This window comes from Ricinus communis, chromosome 1 (genome assembly GCF_019578655.1).
Source record: "Ricinus communis isolate WT05 ecotype wild-type chromosome 1, ASM1957865v1, whole genome shotgun sequence".
Taxonomy (NCBI): domain Eukaryota; kingdom Viridiplantae; phylum Streptophyta; class Magnoliopsida; order Malpighiales; family Euphorbiaceae; genus Ricinus; species Ricinus communis.
Window position 1 is genome coordinate 786,052 of NC_063256.1, and position 19,228 is coordinate 805,279.

At 32.5% G+C, this 19,228-nt stretch overlaps 3 protein-coding genes and 1 long non-coding RNA gene across 4 annotated transcripts; 1 reads left to right on the plus strand and 3 right to left on the minus strand.

Annotated features, from left to right (window-relative positions):
- Positions 1 to 1,707: 1,707 nt before the first annotated feature.
- Positions 1,708 to 2,928, minus strand: LOC8265840 (protein transport protein Sec61 subunit beta). Its single transcript, XM_002511599.4, has 2 exons — positions 2,771 to 2,928; positions 1,708 to 2,045 (listed from the first exon to the last, which is right to left on the minus strand). The coding sequence occupies exon 2, from the start codon at positions 2,041 to 2,043 to the stop codon at positions 1,795 to 1,797; it is 249 nt and encodes an 82-aa protein (XP_002511645.1). The 5' UTR covers positions 2,044 to 2,045; positions 2,771 to 2,928; the 3' UTR covers positions 1,708 to 1,794.
- Positions 2,929 to 3,458: 530 nt separating this feature from the next.
- LOC8265841 (F-box protein At5g51370) lies at positions 3,459 to 6,499 on the minus strand. The gene is made up of 2 exons (XM_002511600.3): positions 5,081 to 6,499; positions 3,459 to 4,225 (listed from the first exon to the last, which is right to left on the minus strand). Exons 1-2 carry the CDS (start codon positions 6,316 to 6,318, stop codon positions 3,952 to 3,954), a joined length of 1,512 nt encoding a protein of 503 aa, XP_002511646.2. The 5' UTR covers positions 6,319 to 6,499; the 3' UTR covers positions 3,459 to 3,951.
- Positions 6,500 to 12,178: 5,679 nt separating this feature from the next.
- Positions 12,179 to 16,623, plus strand: LOC8265842 (transcription factor UNE10). The gene is made up of 6 exons (XM_015727353.3): positions 12,179 to 12,636; positions 12,751 to 13,444; positions 13,577 to 13,678; positions 14,284 to 14,349; positions 15,543 to 15,908; positions 16,091 to 16,623. Exons 1-6 carry the CDS (start codon positions 12,533 to 12,535, stop codon positions 16,175 to 16,177), a joined length of 1,419 nt encoding a protein of 472 aa, XP_015582839.1. The 5' UTR covers positions 12,179 to 12,532; the 3' UTR covers positions 16,178 to 16,623.
- A 1,631-nt stretch (positions 16,624 to 18,254) lies between these two features.
- On the minus strand, positions 18,255 to 19,136 carry LOC125368637. The gene is made up of 2 exons (XR_007214338.1): positions 18,594 to 19,136; positions 18,255 to 18,495 (listed from the first exon to the last, which is right to left on the minus strand). It is a non-coding gene; the product is annotated as an uncharacterized LOC125368637 (long non-coding RNA).
- Positions 19,137 to 19,228: the final 92 nt, after the last annotated feature.

Here is a 19,228-nt window from a genome sequence, read left to right on the forward strand (position 1 = left end):
ACCATCTACAAAGTATTTACGAATGAGATTAGTGATTGATGAGAAGGACATCGTTTGTTTAACATCAGTTTGAACAATTAAGTTTTACTTGCGTTCATTTGTCTGTTATCACAAGCAATATCATCTCAGCAATTAAGAGTTTGCGTGGTCCAAAATTATCTGGCTCTAAGAACAAAAGGAAAAAAAAAAAAGTAAAAATGGCCAAGTGGCAAAACTTAAAAACTTAGGTGGCGGATGCATTTTGTCATTTCACTTGCTTATGTACATACCTCCGAAAGCTAAAATTTTGGATTTATTCCTCGCTCTCTCTAGTTCTCCCTTCGTCTTTCCTTTCTCAGCAAGTAAGGGGTTATTTTGACTATCCACCCACCATCGTACCATCGTCATCATCACCTTAAGCCACTCTCTTAAATATTTCACAACACCAGATTTCATGTTAATTTGAGACATTGCCCAAATTGAGAGTTCTAAATATATAATCCAACTTCCAGTTACAATCAAATGTAAGCTCACTGCAAGTACTCAAAATATAAATTCGAAAGAAGTCTAATGAGAAGGACAATATGCGATAGAAGAGCTGATTTTCCATTACATACAAGATCCAAATTTCCTAGAATAACAACATATCAAAGACATATATACACGCGAGTTCTAGATATCAAAGAAAAGAGAAACAAGATTCACGCATCAAGACAATGATACCAACTCTATTGATTAGGAAATAACAAACAGTGATTAAAAAAAGATACAAAAAGTCCAAGTCTTTAACTGAACTATATGTATTTGTAAAAACTGCTAAGATTTTCCTCTAAGAGCAAAAAAAAAGATATTACCAACTTGAATAAACACAAGCCTAGCTATAAATTTGAAGTTAAAATAACAAAAAGCAAAACTCCAAAAGAAAAAAAAAAAAAAAAAAATTACTCTTCTTCCCCTAGATCAAGATTTTTTGGGGAACTCCCTATTAAAATGTCCTTCCTATTTAAAATTAAAGCTTTTTGCTTTTACTCACAGCACCGCCACTGGTTACTCTAGAGCTAGTACAGTCCCTAGCCGAAACAACCAAAATTCCTACAATTATAACACGATGATCCACCACCACCTACGCAATATGTAGCCAAATGCCGATATTCTCCACAACTAAAATAATCTGGGTCATTACAGCCATTATTCCTTCGCGTACGATAATAAACTTAGTTTTTCTACAAGTTACGGTGGTGTGATCTGCATTTATTATCCCAAGCGCAGTAGACATTATTGTTTAACGTGATCAGAGTTCATTGGTTTCAGACGTAGTAGACGTTATTGTTGTCAGTCCCCTATTCTGACAATCGGTGGTTGCGTGGCAGCAGGGGCGGCGATGGCGTTGGCTTGGCATCGTTTGAGAGAAACGGAAAAGTTGGTAGAGCTCTAAATTCTTTAAGAATGCTTTAGCAATTTCTACTAGAACTCGCATGTAAATGGTGACAGGCTACCTACCAATGATTTCTAGGTTTTCACTGTCAATTGCAGCTTCAAAAAGAATTGTCAAATTTTCTTTTATTCAATAATATATGTTATAACATGATTAAAATAGAAACGTGCAGATCAGTCTTTTAATTTCAAAACCCGGCTTAAAAAAAAAGACTGTCGAGTATACTGTTGTTTTGCTAAATCCAAAAGCTGAGAGCAAAATCAATATTAAGAAAAAAAAAATGCAAAGCAGAATGTTAAACTGTATCAAGTTTATCTGCAACTATCCCAGTAAACTGAAACAGAGACGAGATGATGTTTTAAATTGAAAACGATACACTCTTAAGCTTCTCTGCGAACAAGGTAGAGTTTCCCCACAACATGCAGAATTGCAACAAAGGCAATGAATCCAATGCTCATGATTAGAACAACATTAGGAGAGATCTTGAGACCTGAAGAATCATCAGTGTAAAACTGAAGCATAGTCCCCGCTGCTCCTCCTGAGGCTCCACCACTGGTTGTTCTTCTCCTGCGCAAGCTTGCAGTGGCTGCTGCACTGCCTCTTGGGGGAGCGGTTCCACCTAAAGCCATTTCTGCATTCACCAACAAAAAAAAACTCAAAATAGTTCAGATCCACAACTATAAGCATATATAAATTACTCGCTACAAATAGTAGTATTCATTTCTTCAATACATAGCCACCACATGAAGTAACAGCTTTTGCACCTTAAATGAAATAAAGAGCACAACCATCAGGAGTCATGAAAATCACAAATTTATCAAATTCTAGTAAACAATGGAAACCATATTAACAGAGCTTTGAGATACCAAATTCTAGGAAAGCATCAATGGTAAAATCGAATGCAATCACATGTTCACATTTTTTTAAAATTTCAACTATATTTCTTTTTATTTAAACAAATAATCAAAAACAAAAACAAAAGCAAGATCATGTAAATAAATTAAACATACACGGCAGAACCAACGAAATCAAAAGCCAGAATAACTTTAATCCAGAAGAGGCATCGGAGCAAATTAAAGAAAGATAAGAAAAAAAAAGGTCTAATTCATGGAAAAAGAGTCAGGTTCAATCCACAGGGAGATCGAACATAGTCAAATCATCAAATTGCAAAACCCGAAATCGTTTGAAAGTTAGATCTCAACGATCAGGTAATTCGATTAATTATTTTTTTAAAATAAGAAAAAGGCAGATCTATTGAGATCTAAACCTAGATCTGTACAAAGATCGTCATCATTTGCATACGTTTGGATGTTGGATAAAAATTTTAAAAAGCGAAAACAGAATTGGAGAAATCACCTGAACTGAGTGAAGAAATTAAAATCGGCGGTCAAGAGGCGTTGGAGATGGAGACCGTAAATTTAATTATAACAATTGCAGTTTTAGAATCTACAGCCCCCTTGTGTGTTTAACATGTTTTATTTGCGCAGTAATATCCTTCGTTTTGGATTTTAGGGATCCCAGTACTCCACGCATAGTTATCCAATCATGATCAGCCACGTAGGAGTCTGAGCCATGTTGGGCTTTTTAACATTCTTATCCGACCCATTTAACCAACCTTAGTCTTACCATTTAATTAATCAATTTTTTAAAATTTCTTTTCTTTACTGAAAACCTTTCAAGTTAAAAATGCAACTTAGTACAAATTTATTGTCAATTTTCTGTTTCTAAAGCAAATATTCATATGCATTTTAATTGTTTCTAAAGGAAATATTCACATGTACATTAACATAACATTTTTAAAATTTTAGATGCCCACAACTACGAGAAACTTGCTCCTAATCACTCTGAGAACTCCAAAGCATGCTTGTATGCCACGACCAGTGTCTTAAATGATGATATTTTCTTGGCAAAATGCCAAAATGCATTTACGCTGTAGCATCACCAGATATACTAAGAGATAGAAGGTGTCTGGCAAGATCATGCATTTTGCCAGACAGAGCTCAAGACATGGAAATTATATCAAGCAACAAATGGGTTCATCAAATGGAAGAGAAGCAAGAGCATTAAGGCATCGTGAATTTGCAGATTCAAGTAACTGTAACTTAACATTACATGTGTAACAGTTCATATTCCAGGGACGGGTTTAATATCAATAATGTGATTTATGAAGAGATTTACACTTGTATTCCTACCAAGTCAGATGACTATTGCTAACTGAACTAGAATATCTGACCTAGTTGGAAGTTAGGAAAGAAGCACCGGCTGAACACATTGACACTGCTTATTAGCTCGACATCCGCACCACCCACATAAATCCAAGGGATTTTGCTTGATTATTAATGGTATGCTGCCCTTGACAGCTCCTTAGCAGGCTCTTTGTGAAATCCTTGGTAAATCCTCCCCTTTTATACCTATGCTAATCATCTAAACTAGATAATAATCGCTAGAGGATATCCATGGCTCGTCTGAAAACACTCTGTAGTTACCATATATGAACAGTGAAATTAAACCTAGATTTTCATCTTCAAGCAACATATTTAACCCTTCAATCCCTTGAAAAATCTACCCCCTTTATTTCCCACTCCAGTCCCGGCAAGACTTGAGGAGAGAAGAGATCTAGAATCTGGTCTCCATTTCAACTCCTTCAGAACAGAGAACAGTGATGCCAGGGCAGGACTTACTTCATTGTCCTTTATCTTGTTGCATGACATTACCCTTAACCTTTGAAGCTCCTTCCAGTTAAGAATAACTGCTTCCAGACCACCTGTCGTCAGTGATGAGCATCCTTCTAGAGACAGAAGCCTTACCCTCCTACCAACAAAGACAAACAAAATTCATCATTTTCATCATTACGCTGAATTGCTGTATTTCTACACCAAACACAAAAACTGGCTGCCATCGTTCCCATCTCTGTAGTTGATATTATCATAGCATAAGCATACGGGCATCAGTGCTAGTTGACAAGGTTGCATAACATAGTTAAGCGAAACTAACAAAAGATATCATAGATGACGAACAACCCGAGCAGTTATCATCATTGCATCCTTTTTCAGCATTACCATATCAACTTAATTTAAAGTTCTTCATGTAAGTAGAAAATCAAAAGGTACACTTGAGGCTATAACAATATAAGCCAAATTATAGTAGCTGAAGTATTTGGAAAAGTCACGAAAGGGAAAACTGATTTCACTAATTCCATCAGTTCCTTATCTTTGGATTGATTGATCATAATTACATGTTATGTTGTTCAAATTCTAGGGCTTGAATGGAATTATATATCTGAGACTTGAAGGATCATGGATGCACTGACAAGCAATTTAAGAAAAAAGAAGCTGTTTGAAGTAGGTGACAGAATTTGACTCAAAATGTTGCTCTATATGCATTTCTTTTACAAATTCCAAGCACAATTCTACCATGAAGTACTCCAACAAACTTCTCTAAAAATGAAGATGGACAAAACAAAACCTCCATCATATAAAAGCCAAACCTTGAAAACGAATATATAGCACAAAAACAAATCAAGTTAAACACAAGGATATACCTAACATGTAAATTGGAATTGTAATAACTAAACTGTTCTTCTAATGGTATAAATACCGAATATAAAGTCAGAAATGAACAAACACGTAAAAATGTAATTATGAAAGCCACAACGAAATTACATACCTACAAACACTTGCAGTGCTAAATACTTCATCCTCCAATCCCCAACAGTTCTGGAAAACAATCTCCCGAACAGCCTCACAAACTGAAAACAGAGCTTTCACCCCAAGTTTATCCCGCATCTGACACTGTTGCAAATGCAGCTCTTCCAGAGTAGGACAAGACCCCAGATGTTCATCTGGACCCGGACTTGAATCAATGCTCTTGCAGGTCTTCAATGTTAAAGTCTTCAAATTTCCACAAAATGACAATGCAGCCAACCAACCACCATCCATTCTATGATCAGAAATAGTCAATTCCTCAAGCATTTGACAACACTGCCCAATTGCTTTAATCCCATCATAACTCCCTTCACATCCACAAAGTTCAAGCTTAACTAACCGCTTACACCCTTGTGCTAATATAGTTAATCCAATATCAGACACCACCGAATAATAAAATACATCAACACAACCGACCAATTTAACTACTTGCAAATTAGTACACCCTGAAATCCCTTTCAACGCAAAATCTCCACAGCAATGCAGCTCCACTTCCTGCAACGTCTCACACTTATTTGAAATACTCAATAACCCAGTTTCACTTGCACCGAATACAACAATTCTTCTTAAATTAGGGTAAGATTTAGCAATCATTTCAAGCCCACAATCAATAAAATCACAAGGTAACATGCAATTCTCTTCAATAAACAACCCATTATCTGAAAATTCAGTACCAATATCAATAGATAAAAACTTATGAGTCAACATTATACCAGAATTTCTTGGGGTTATAAAACAAGCGTTAAGAATACTAATTTCAGTGATATTCCGGAACCGGGTAAATATCCGACCCGAATTAAGAAATGACCATTCATTAAGCTTGATGGATTGTACCAAACGGCCATGAAGATGCAACCAGCGTTTGCACGCAAGAGAATTAGAGACATACTGAGAAATTGGAAGCTTTGAGAAAACTTGAAGAAGAAGCTCGTCGGATAGGAGAGAGGTGTAATCGGGTCGGGTTTTCGGGTCAATAGAATGAGCTTGAAGCCCTGAAGTTGTTAGTGATGGAAAATCAGTATCAGAAGAAGGGGGTGATGGTGTAGAAGACAAAGATCTGAGATGCATCTTCAAAACTACATGCTTTAACGATTGCTCTTTAAACCATATCTCTGGTAAGCTTATAGCTCTGTTCCGCTTTGTTAATGGACTAGGGTTAGGGTTTGGGGTATTTGTATATCCATCCGATGAATGTGACATTTATTTTGGATTTAGGGATTGGGGTTTATAATTTCAGTTTTGCCTTAATTTGACAATCTGTAATCAATGTCAGCTTGCTGCGTCAATTTTTCTTTTTACTGCTCTCTCTTTCTAGATTATCAACGTAACAAATTTTTTCATTTTCTTTGTTTGGATCTGTAGGATTTGTGGGGTGCAAAAATTTTCCTCATCCATTTCAAAATGATTTTATGAGATATAGTAATGATTTGGTGCGAAAGTGACTATGATTAAGATCTTGCTACTTTCAGAAAGTTCCAATGATTGTCAAAAGGATTAGGGCCTAGTAGGATTTATGATGACGTGGAGCAATCCCAGTGGGTGAATTATATGAAGGCACTGTAGTTGCATCGCAGCATTGGATTGTGGCCTTAAAAATTGATTGGGGTTAATTGTTTTAAGCTTGAAATGATGATGAATGAAATCTGCTTTCTGTTTTGTTCCCCGCATTTAAACGCTTGGTTTTATTGAAAGAATTTAAATTGTGTCTCATGTAAGGTCGTAACTATGGTGGGTACAATAGGACCTTTTAAGGCACGTACAACTTTTATCAATGGCGAAAATAAATGATACATTTTCATAAACCTTTTCCATTTGGGTCTTATTAAAGTGGGGGGGGTGGGCCTGTAACTATGAGGTTAACCCAAAAAAGAAAGAAAAAAGTCCATACTTCACTAGAAACAAAAAGGAAATGGGAATGATAACAAATTGTAAATGAAAAGGAGTATTGGAATTAGAAATCGAATTTAAGTTTAGCATCTTGTAAATCTAAGAAAAGTACTTTTTGGTTTAATCAATTATGGGGTAAACTGCCTGTTAAAGGTGGTTAAAAAAATGGAAAAATGTAAGACAAGGATAGAGAACAAAAAGAAAATCCAAGAAGGAGAAAGGGAACAAACTTTTTTAATTTCTTAATACATTGTAATGGAATATAGCAATCAATCTTTGTTGTCGAGATTGACCTCTTTCATATCAAACTAATTATTTTTATATTGAATAATAAAAAATGACAACCTCTATTATAGTGCTCATTATCCAATTAAATGGTTAATAAATTTTTAAATGGTGCAATTAAACACCAAGCATAATCCATGACCTTGAACCATGATCTTTGTCAAAGACTGGAGGCATTCAAAATCCTTCTATCAACTCTATCTTATAAATTTTATTTTTCATTGTTTTTTGAGTTTGAACTATTTCCAACATTTAATATCTTTAGATTTTGAATTCTACCTTATATCTATCCAAAATTATATATATATATAATTCTTGAGCTCTTTCTCTTGCGAAGCTAACCACGAGAGATAGCTTATTTAAATTTTTTTATATGTATATTTAATTTTTGACATATAAAATTTCTATTTTCACATATATATTTATTTTGATATATGAAATTTAAATTTATATGTAATTTTATAATTTTTTTTATTAATTTATTGATTCATAAATTACATTTTTAATTAAACACTGATTTTAATTTTAAAAATAAAATATTAATTATATTTTAATATTAAATTAAATAATAAATAAATTTTTAATCGGATAATGATGCTAATTCTATCATAAGAAATAGTATATAAGTTAATATTGTATTAACTAATAAATTAGTTATGTAATTGGATAATAATTCTAATTCTATAAAATAACATCTGACATTTTATATTTAATATTATATTTAAAAAATAAATTAATTTTTGATTATATAATAAATTTTTAATCTTAAGAAATAATAATATCAATTATATTAATATTATTGATTTTATTGATTTTATAAAATAATAACAGTAATTAATAAATATTTTTAAAATATTTTTTATATTATTACGTTAATAATAATTTTAATTTTTTAAAAATAATACAAATAATATTTAAAAATAGCTAGTTTATTATTATTTCTAAATATTATAAGGTAATATTAAATATTTAAATTTTTATTAAGAAATTAAATTTATAAATTGAATTTTATAATCGACATAATAATAACGACTATGTAACATATGGATGAATAACTAGTTTGGTTAATTTAATCACATATTTTCAAATTGTTTTAAGAAAAAATGAAAAGAAAAATCCCTCAACTATAAAATAAGTGACTAATATTTTAAAAAATAATATTACCACACAAGAGAGGCGATCGATATAGTTCCACAACATAATTAAACAATCTTCATGATAGAAACTCTTCAATATGCTGTCTTTGCTAAAAATGGGTCATTGAGAGATTTCCCTCTAAATTTCCAATATTATCTAATCATAGAGAAGAGAATAGTCATTATCTAAAAAATATATTTTTATTCAATATTCAGTTCAATTTGATGCTTGTGATTTTTTATACTCTTATTGTAATCAAATTAAATTTTTTAGTTTTATTTGATTTAAAAACAAAAACTAATTCATAATAAATTGAAATTATAATTTTTGACTCGAAGTAAAATTTGATCTGTTGTAATATATGTGATGCGCAAGGCCAATAACATATATACATTAGCGATTTACATATGTTAATATATAATTATTAATAATTTTATATTTTATATTTTAAATTTTATTTTAATTATAATGTATCATATTAACTGATATCTTATTTTAAAAAGCATTTAATATTGTCCTTTTACTTTTATAGTTTTAGAATTTAATAGTTATAAAGGAATAATAAAAATATATTAGATATATAATAAATTAGTTGCTTTGTATAGTCACTAATTTTTATTTACCAACTTAGTTATTATTTTATTTTAATAATATTTAATAATATTATTTTATTTAATTAAATTTATTTTTAAAAAAAACAAATATAACTTCATTAATGGGAAATACCGGCAAACAATAAGTGAGCAATGAGACATTGGAAATTAAAAAAAAAAGTGAGAATGAATCAATAAAAATTAATATAAATATAAACTAGATTAATAAATTTATTTTATATATATAATACGGAGTAATCCTCATCCTCCAAACGACACCAAGGTGGGGAATAGGGTTTTGACTAAAGTTACTACAACCACATGTAAATAATTAATACTTGCATTGGGGCCCGGCCCGGCCCGACTAGGAAGCTCCTCAGTTGATCGCTAGTTGTTTTTTTCTCTTCTTTTTTTTGTTTGTCTCATGAGTATGTCATAATTTAATGCGCTTGTAATTTGACGATGGAATGTGTTTCAGACGGCACATGACACTGTTTTTCCTTTAATTTAAATTATTACTTTATAACTATTATTATTATTATTTTAATTATATATATAATATAAATAAACTCTAATAAAAATTTATATTTGTAGTATTTGTTATATTTTAGAAAATAAAATTCTAAAACTTCTTTATATCTTTCTCTTAAGATAATTTTTAATATTTTCATATTTTAATAAAATAATATTATAAATTATACTATAAATATATATTAATTAATTTTTTAAATTATATATGAATTAATACTGTAAATATAAATGATATTTATTATTATTTTTTAATTAGAAAGCCAGTTTATAAATTAATATAATATTAAATACAATTTAAAATAATTTTTAAAATTTAAGATTATTGTCTAACTAGAAAACTAATACATTAAGAAATAAAATTAAAATATTATTTTTCTCAAATAAAAATATATTATTTGATTTATTAATTAATAAATTAATACAAATAAGTTATATAATAAAACACCAGCTTGACTTTCAATATAAAAATATATAAAAAAAATTATATAACATAATAATAACATATATTAAAAAATTTTAAGTCTGGAGATATATATAAATATATTTTACAAAATCACTCGGGTGAAGTTTTAATTGAGTCTATGTAATTTGGCTCTAAATTAGTACTGCATTTGAACCATTATCTCTCATTTTTATTTGAGAAAAGAAAACAAAAACGCATAACACAGCATCATCACAAGTATAATCTAAAAAGTATTTTGCATTTTGGTGGCTCCATGTCCAGCCCAAAAGTATGAGTTGGTTCGACTTGCCAGCAGTTATTCGACAATTTCTTGTTGGGTCGAGCTAAGCTGGCCGTAAGGACAAACCCACCATCCACCAGAGATGGACTTATTGAATTGCACATACAAAATTCATTCAAGTCAATCTGAGTGAGTTTTCCTCAAATCTATCTTACTTTGCCCTGTAACTCATTTTACCTCATTCCAGTGTAGAATGATTCAAACTTGATTTTATTTTCAGTTATTAACAAAATCAAAATGCTATTAGACAATAAATTTCTTTTTAGGATAAATTATATTTTTCTCAAGCTAGTTTAGTAATAATAATAGAAAACAAGAAGAAGAAATAGATTGCATAAATTCATACATGGTATATGTTTTCCTTTTTCAATTAAAAGCAAAAGACAATCATGTAAGATTATTTAAAAAAATTCAAACTTAAACACGTAATTTTTACTTTTTATTTGTAGAAGCTCAAACTTAAAATATTTTATTATTATAGGGTGAATTTGATTTTATTATTATTATTTTATTTTTTTTGCGTGTTCGTGTTCGATGAATCCAAAATCATTTTCAAAAGTTAAATAAAAACAAAGTTAAAATCGAATCGATTCTAACTCCATATAGTGAAGTCAGGTTGAGTCAATGTTTGAGATAACTCACATCTGATCAAGCCCAATTCAATTTTCTTTTTTCTTTTTCTTTTTTTGCGCCAAAAGATATATCAGTAATTAAACGGAGAACAAAGACGTACTTGAATAGTGATTAGCAGTGATAAGATAAGGCTGCAATTCCATGAATGTTCGCATCATTATACAGCAACTTAATTTGGAGCTACTTTTATATATATATATATATATATATACACACACACTATCAGAAGAGACAAAATTATTACTAACTTTTAAGTTAAATAGAAAAATGAAATTTTTAATACATAGTGTAAAAATAGTAAAAATATTTCATTCACTTGTCACTAGTTCATATAAATTTGATTATATTTATATATATAATTATTTAAAATTAATGAATATATCAATTATTTATTAGTGTAGTATTTACGCGGAGCTAAATTATTTTTTAAATTATTAACTGTATATTAATTAGTTATTAACTTAATAGTATATTTATTTACTATTAATTTAGTGTATATAAATAGAAAAACATATGAAGTTATAGTTTTTGAACAGTGTGTATATATTTATATCTGCTGGAATTAGATTATTTACATTTTATTTATTTAGACCTACACGTGTGAGAAGCCACTTCCTTTACCATATATAACAGCTAAAAATTCGCACTCGCAGTCATTAGGACGCCTTCAATAATGACGTCCTTATTCAAGGCAAGCTAAGCCAAGGGTCCCACACTCATTATTAAACCTTATATCTATAATTAATTTCTGACACAGCAGATTCACTTCAAAATCCTGAACGAATTTGTGGCCACCTTTATAATCCCACCCAACCCAACCATGTTGAGAAGTCGTAGCACTGTATGATTCCATATGCCTTTCGGCAGTCTATAAGGCCCAAATGGCTGATATCTTTGTGTTTACAGGACGGAACAGCCTTCTCCTATAAATGATCCACCAAAGAAAATCAAGTTTCTATGAATATTAATGGATTAGGAGATTCCAACTTAAGACTTTTAATTTTAGTTTAGATAAGAAAGAAACAGTTACGGATTCATATGTGTTTGTACGTAAATATATTAATTTCCGGGCGGACAAGATAGTATCCATCTCGGTTCGTGCTTTGCACGTATTGTATCTGTATATATGGTAATCTACGGTCATCATTGGGTAGTTAATACTTATGATGGTTTAGGCTTTGGACGGATCGGAGGCAGGCAGCAAATATTGAATACGCAGGCCCACCTTTCTCCTCCTCATTTAATAGCCCCAATCGGAAGCACCCTTAATTTTACCACATATGGACCAGAATATCTGCGTCCTCCCCTCTTTTTCCCTCTCTCTCTCTCTGTCTCTCCATCTCTCAAAAATGTTCTTATCATCTTTCACAGTAAAGGCCAAGCAACACTTTCTTTCCTATCCCATGATGATTCCATTCCCACATAAACAACACAACATGAAAAGGGAAGAATCAATCTCCCTCTCAACCACATGAAATTAACAAAACATGCATCAATTTGACAAAAAGAGAATAATATAGTACAGCTATCACCATCTTCTTCTTCTTCTCCTCATTCCTTCCGAAACTGTTACTTCTACAAAGAAAGGCATCATAGTTTTTCAAAATGACCCAGTGTGTTCCTAGCTGGGATCTTGAGGACAATCCCTCTCCTGCTGCCAAGCACTCTTTTCGCTCCAACTCCAATTCCAGTGCGCCTGATGTACCCATGTATATTTCTTACTTTATCTTCTCGCTCGAAAAGCCAAAAATACGTTTTTATTTATTCATTTAGTATTTAGTCAAGATGATGTGGACGGTGATTTGCTGAGCTATTTCTTACAGGTTAGACTACGAAGTAGCAGAGCTGACATGGGAGAACGGGCAGTTAAGCATGCACGGTCTAGGTCCACCGCGCTTGCCAGTGAAAACCATCCCTTCCTCTTCTCCATCAAAGTACACGTGGGAAAAGCCACGCGCTGGTGGTACCCTTGAATCCATTGTAAATCAGGCCACGCGTTTACCCCAACAACGTAAGACAGACAATATTACTGGCTATGGATCAAACGAGGTTGTTCCGTGGTTGGGACACCACCACCACCACCACCGTGCAGCTACCAGCTCACCTACCATGACTATGGATGCTTTGGTTCCTTGCACAAAGCAGTCTGATGACCACCGAAGTGCACACGTGATAGACTCCGTGCCTGCAGGAATAGGCGGCAACTGCGTGGTTGGAAGTTCTACTCGCGTTGGGTCCTGTAGCGCGCCAACAACTGCCACGCAGGATGAAGAGGCTCTCCTCGCTGCTAAACGCGCTAGGGTGGCGCGTGTTCCCGTTGCACCTGAGTGGAGCAGTAGAGACCAAAGCGTTAGTGGTAGCGCAACTTTTGGAAGAGATAGTCACCACGTAACGTTAGACACATGCGAGATGGATCTCGGTGTCGGTTTTACTTCTACTTCTTTTGGGTCTCAGGAAAACACCAAGACGGCCACCGCCGTTGACGAGAATGACTCAGTTTGCCACAGTAGACACCAGGCATATTTTTACATTTGACCTTAAGTTACTATTTTTGCATTCAACGTCTCCTAATGAATTTGTTTTATTATCTAAATTGGGTACTAAAATCGTGCAATTCCATATCTTTCTGTCTCAACTGTGGTTCAAAAGAGAGAAGCAGGTGACGATGATGACAAGCAGAAAGCGAACGGCAAATCATCTGTTTCAACTAAAAGGAGTAGGGCTGCTGCTATTCATAACCAATCCGAACGTGTATGTTCCTTTTCTCTCTTAAATTAATTATTGATTAATTGTAAATATTTGGTAAAATTAAACTCTTAGATAGGCCGAAAAGGTTAACAAATGACATAAGTTTCTGATCTTCTCTTCTTACTCGACGCATCTTAAATTGTATTAATACAGTCAAACTAATAGACCAATGTGGCAGTTTGACTTCAATTAAATATTGTTTAAAAGCAGCACATCCTGCTGCTACTTTCACGACCAACCTGAACTTGCGTCGTTCCTTTTTTTTTTTCTTTTTTTCTTTTTTCCTTTTGGTGACTGTGTGCTGTGTGTCTTCGCTGTTGTATTGTAACTCAATAGCAGTGATTCTAGACTGTGGCTTAAAATGAGCCAAATGATTCATAAAGGAGTAGAGGACTATTGCTAGCTTCAACGTCTATAGTATTTCAACGACTTAATAAAATCTATTCTCACTCTAATACCGTGAAAAAGAGTACAGAGGGAGCTTCACCGTTGTAAACATTAACTAATAATAATAATTAGTTCCATTTAACTTTTTTGTTTCTAAATCGTCATCATTGCTAGTACTGTTTCCTTTTCTGTACACTAACTTATATCGATTTTATTGCCAGAAAAGAAGAGATAAGATAAACCAAAGGATGAAGACACTGCAGAAGCTGGTCCCAAATTCCAGTAAGGTACGGAGCTAGTTTGATTGGCAGCTTTTTCTATAAGAAAATCTCTTTACTTTTCATCAACAAAGCATTCACAGGTTATATTTTTACATGGTTCCGGATTTATCAGACCTTGAAAAATTTTAGAGATTATTTATTAATATATTCTTATTATTGGCTTTAGAAAAATATGTATAGCCAAACAAGCTGCATACAAAATGATAAGAAAAAAAAAGAAGAAAGAGATAAAGCCAAAAGGACAACTATTGTCACACGAACCCACTTGAACGTCGCTTGTTTGCAAACGAATATCTATTCTTTTTGAGTTCCCTATCCTTGGGGTTCCTTATTTAGTATTTTAGTTGGTAAATATCATTTTCTTCGCATATGATAATCTCGATTGTGAGAGTTGATGTGTGTTGGCATCCTCATCCTAACTTCAGGTTTTCAAATATTATTCCCACTGTAGGTGAAGTCGGTCTAAGTAGTAATGCACTTTTCATTGGATTGATAGTGTTATACTAATAGAGACTTAGAGTACGTCACTCATAATATATTTATCCAGTTTTGATATATCTTCCATTTAAGTATTGAGCACGTAATTATACTTCAGTGTATAGCGAAGACTAGATAAGTATTTTCCATTATATAAGCATAGTAATAGGATCACCAGCACATAGCAGAAGGCGAAAGTGTGGTCCAAAATCTCTAGCATTCAAATGGCCGAGAGTATCTTCAAACTGGTCCAAGTAATTCTAGTCCACATCCCCAATTTGTCATGGGGACAACTTGACAGGAGGTTGTTTGTTGTGGAGACAATAACCTGCTACCATATGAACAGATCATCTCTAGGTGTAGGCCCTAATGCTCTTTTGTTTGTTCAGAATTGGGCATTTTCTCATTTCAATTTACTTGTTGCCACTAGTAATGATTGAATGGTGTGAGATTAGCTCTGTGGAGAGAGGGAAAAGAGAAGCTAAAGCATTGGTCATAAATCCGTACAGCATGGTTGTGGGTCTTGTACATTGTATTGATGCATACAGCTATGATGAAATGCTTAATCATTTTCTGGTAAAACAAATGCTCAATCATGTTTAACGCAAACCAACAAAAGGTAATTAATATTGTAGCAAAGTAGGATATAGCTAAAGTCCTGAGAATTTTTTATTTTATTTTTATGCTTATAACAGTTTTTTTAACTGTCTTTGTTGTTTTAGACGGACAAAGCTTCTATGCTGGATGAAGTGATCGAATATCTTAAACAATTGCAAGCTCAAGTGCAAATGATGAGCAGAATGAACATACAACCGGTGATGTTGCCAATGACTATGCAACAACAACTTCAAATGTCAATGCTGGCTCCAATGAACATGGGAATGGGTCTAGCAGGAATCGGAATGAATGTCATGGACATGAACACAATTAGCCGTCCTAATATTGCCGGAATCTCTCCAGTGCTTCATCCTACTGCTTTCATGCCTATGACTTCCTGGGATGGCTCCAGTGGTGGCGATCGATTACAAACCGCTTCACCTACAGTTATGCACGATCCATTAGCTGCATTCCTTGCATGCCAAACACAGGTAGGGTTGTAGTAAATTAATGTTTCATTTTTATTAATTAGGCTTTGATTGGGTTCGAATCTCATAAGTTTGAAGACAACTCCGAATACCAGTAAGCTAAAGTTCATTGATGATATAAAGGGATGTACTATTAACAAACAATTATCTAATGGATTTTTGCATAATTTTGTTTATTGTTGCAGCCTATGACCATGGATGCTTACAGCAGGATGGCAGCCATATATCAGCAATTACAACAGCAACCTCCTGCGTCTAGCTCCAAGAGCTAGCACTATATACTGCGTGCTTTCTTTCTGAAACAAAGCTAGCTGCAGATCAGCTATAGTAAAAGAAAACAAAGACAAAAAAACAAAAAAGAAAAAGGAAAAGAAAGAAAGGGATGAACTGGGAAGCGATAAGTTGTGATTGCGGATATGATTATATGTTTGGTTGATAAGTTGCAAGCCTAAGCCTCCTGTTTGTTGGCACATAGATGTCTGGTAGCCTTAAAGATCAGGCAGGAGTCAGGAGTGAACCTCATTTGATGCTCTCTTTTCCGGTAAACAATTGGTACGACTTGTGTATCGATCGTGCTTCAAATCTTCTTTTGCTAAGCTTTCATTTATTGATTTGCTAGCTAGTGGGTTTGTATTTTCTCCTCTCTTCTTTTTTGATCATGACAGTGTATCTTGGTCACTTGTTCATAATATTTTTATCGGTTAAATTTTCTTTATTATCCGTCGAGCCATTATGTGATGCTACAATGAGACTTAGTTGTGGAAAGAATTGATATGTCTCTCGTTCAAAGGATGATTATCTTTTTATTTTTCATTAATGTTGGCGAATTGAATTGAAAGATATTATAATTTGAGATTTTTTTCAGTTCTCGCTGATTATTTGCTTTATGATATATGTTTTTCTTTTTATTATAAAAAAACTGCAAAAGACTCTCATTATCAACATCCTAACATTTAGTCTTTCACAAGCCCTTATTCATAAATTATTAGTAATGTGATGAGACAAATATCATTTTCTGTATGGTATTAAATCTTAGTTTTGTGTTCATCAGGTGCTTTTGATCAATGAAGTATCATATAAAAAAATAAATAATACTCATTCGTAAATTATATATGTAATGCTAGTCGTTTTGTAATTTGGAGTATGTATTGATGGAAATGTATATATATATGTAGCGTCAAGAACAGTCGCCAACAAGAAAACACATAACATGCAATGCTTACAAAACGGCAGGCATATAAATGATTGGATCCAACATTTGTCAAGTTGGATTAAGCAGTCACCACACGTTTTCCAGCAATCCAATCCATAATTTATTATTTGCACTTGTGTGAATGTCGCTTGAGCTTTTGCCCTCACCTATTTATTCATATGTCGGAACCCAATCAAGCTACACTTCTTTCTCAATTAATTTTTAAATAGTGCTGCTCTCTTTCTTTTAATTATTATTCTTTAACTACCAAATCTCTCTACTGTAATTAATAAATTACTATTACTATATTTAATATACATTCTAAATTAAAATTATTTAAAAAAATTTAATCTATACATGTATATAAAATTAATTATTATTTTTATATTAAAAAAGAATAATTAAAATTGTTTATTCAGAGACCCCTGACTAAACTTGATTGGAGTTTAGTTTTGTAAATTCAATTACAAGAGGAATTCTTCTCATTTTAATTTTTCTTAAAAAGAAAATATATATGAAAAAGGCTGAGGGGGTGCAAAAGGACTGGCAGTAAGACCATTGAGTGTTTGGATGCGAATGCGATGTCTATCCACTTGGTGCTCTCAATAATAATATCCAGTCTTCACATATGTGTGGCAAATGGAGGAATGACTGTCCAAGAAACGCTTGGACTATATGATAACCACATGCTTTACTTTTCTTCACAAAATCTTACCCTTTTTTTTTCTCGAAAAAGTTATTGAATTTTGAGGATTTTTCTTCTCTTCTCCGTCATCTTCACTCTCATGTCAATCAAACTTATATTCATGTCTAATTTCCTATGCATCCCCCTTTTTCTTTTTTCTTTTTTTAATTTTAAAAAATCAATATCCTACATAATTATTTCCATATTAAATACATACATAACTTGCTAACATGCGATCAATGGGTTATAAAAATGGCGTGTACTTATTTTTTGAGATATTTTCTTCTAAAACTTTATTTAGATTGAGCTCTCATAATGATTAATTTTTATGTACTAAAAGAGGAAAATGCATCTTATATAATTTTTAAAAAAACTACCGATATTGAAAATCTAATTATGTTAGTGCTTTTTCATTTTAAATTTAAAAATATAAAACTCTATCTCATATGATAACTGTTTACGGAAATGTATCTATAAAGAAAGAAACTCACCATCTGCGATATCTTTGAAATTGTCGAGTTCAACTTGATTTACAAGAATTCTATTATAGCCTTTAGAAAAGAGTATTAGGTAGGGCGGAAATGATGACTAGAAGCCTTGGTAAAGTTCTTCGTTTGGCATGCTGGAGTAGCCATTCTTTTGATACAATGAGCATAGCAGCTCGAAGATGGAAATTGCAATCTAACTCTTCATTGATATTTGTTAGCCAATGCCTGCAGATATACATACTGATATTTCAGTGAAAATGCAATCACTTTTCTCGTTTGAAAACACAAAGGGAAAAGAAAAAGTGTGAGAAAGATAAAGTAACTGCGTCTGTCATACAAAAGCCTTTTGCTTTGGTTAAGATGGCACATAACATCATCATTTCATATGCATATGAATTTATCACCATATTGATTAAACTTTTCTGAAAGTGCAATCTGGAATCAGAGAATGAACCGAAGCAAAGCCAATTGAGCTGCTTGTTATAATATAGATATAAACCATAAAATGTGTGGAATCCAGAGAGTCATGCTATATTTCCATTCAGATATAAGGGAGATGCTGATTGTTGAGTACCATATTGGAGATGCCTCAGGACCAGATACCGATCCTCTCTCACTGGGATAGATTGTCAATTTCAATAATTTAGTTATCATGGATTCTAGTGGCCATTGCTTTTGAATTTTCAAAGAATCTAAAGAAACCAATGGGTTTATTCCCACCCAGAAAAGAAAAAAAGGAGAAAAAATGAATCAACAAAGGGAGTACTTTTTCTTTTATCAGCCAATTGGATTGCCTCTTGATTGCCTCGGCGGCCTACAATCACCGACCTCGTATCTTTACAACATTCTTTTTTTTTTTTTTTTTTAATTTTCTTTTCATACTATTCTTAAAATTTTTTAGATATATAGAATTTTTATTTTGAGATATATATTATCTTTGACATATAGTTAAAGCTTA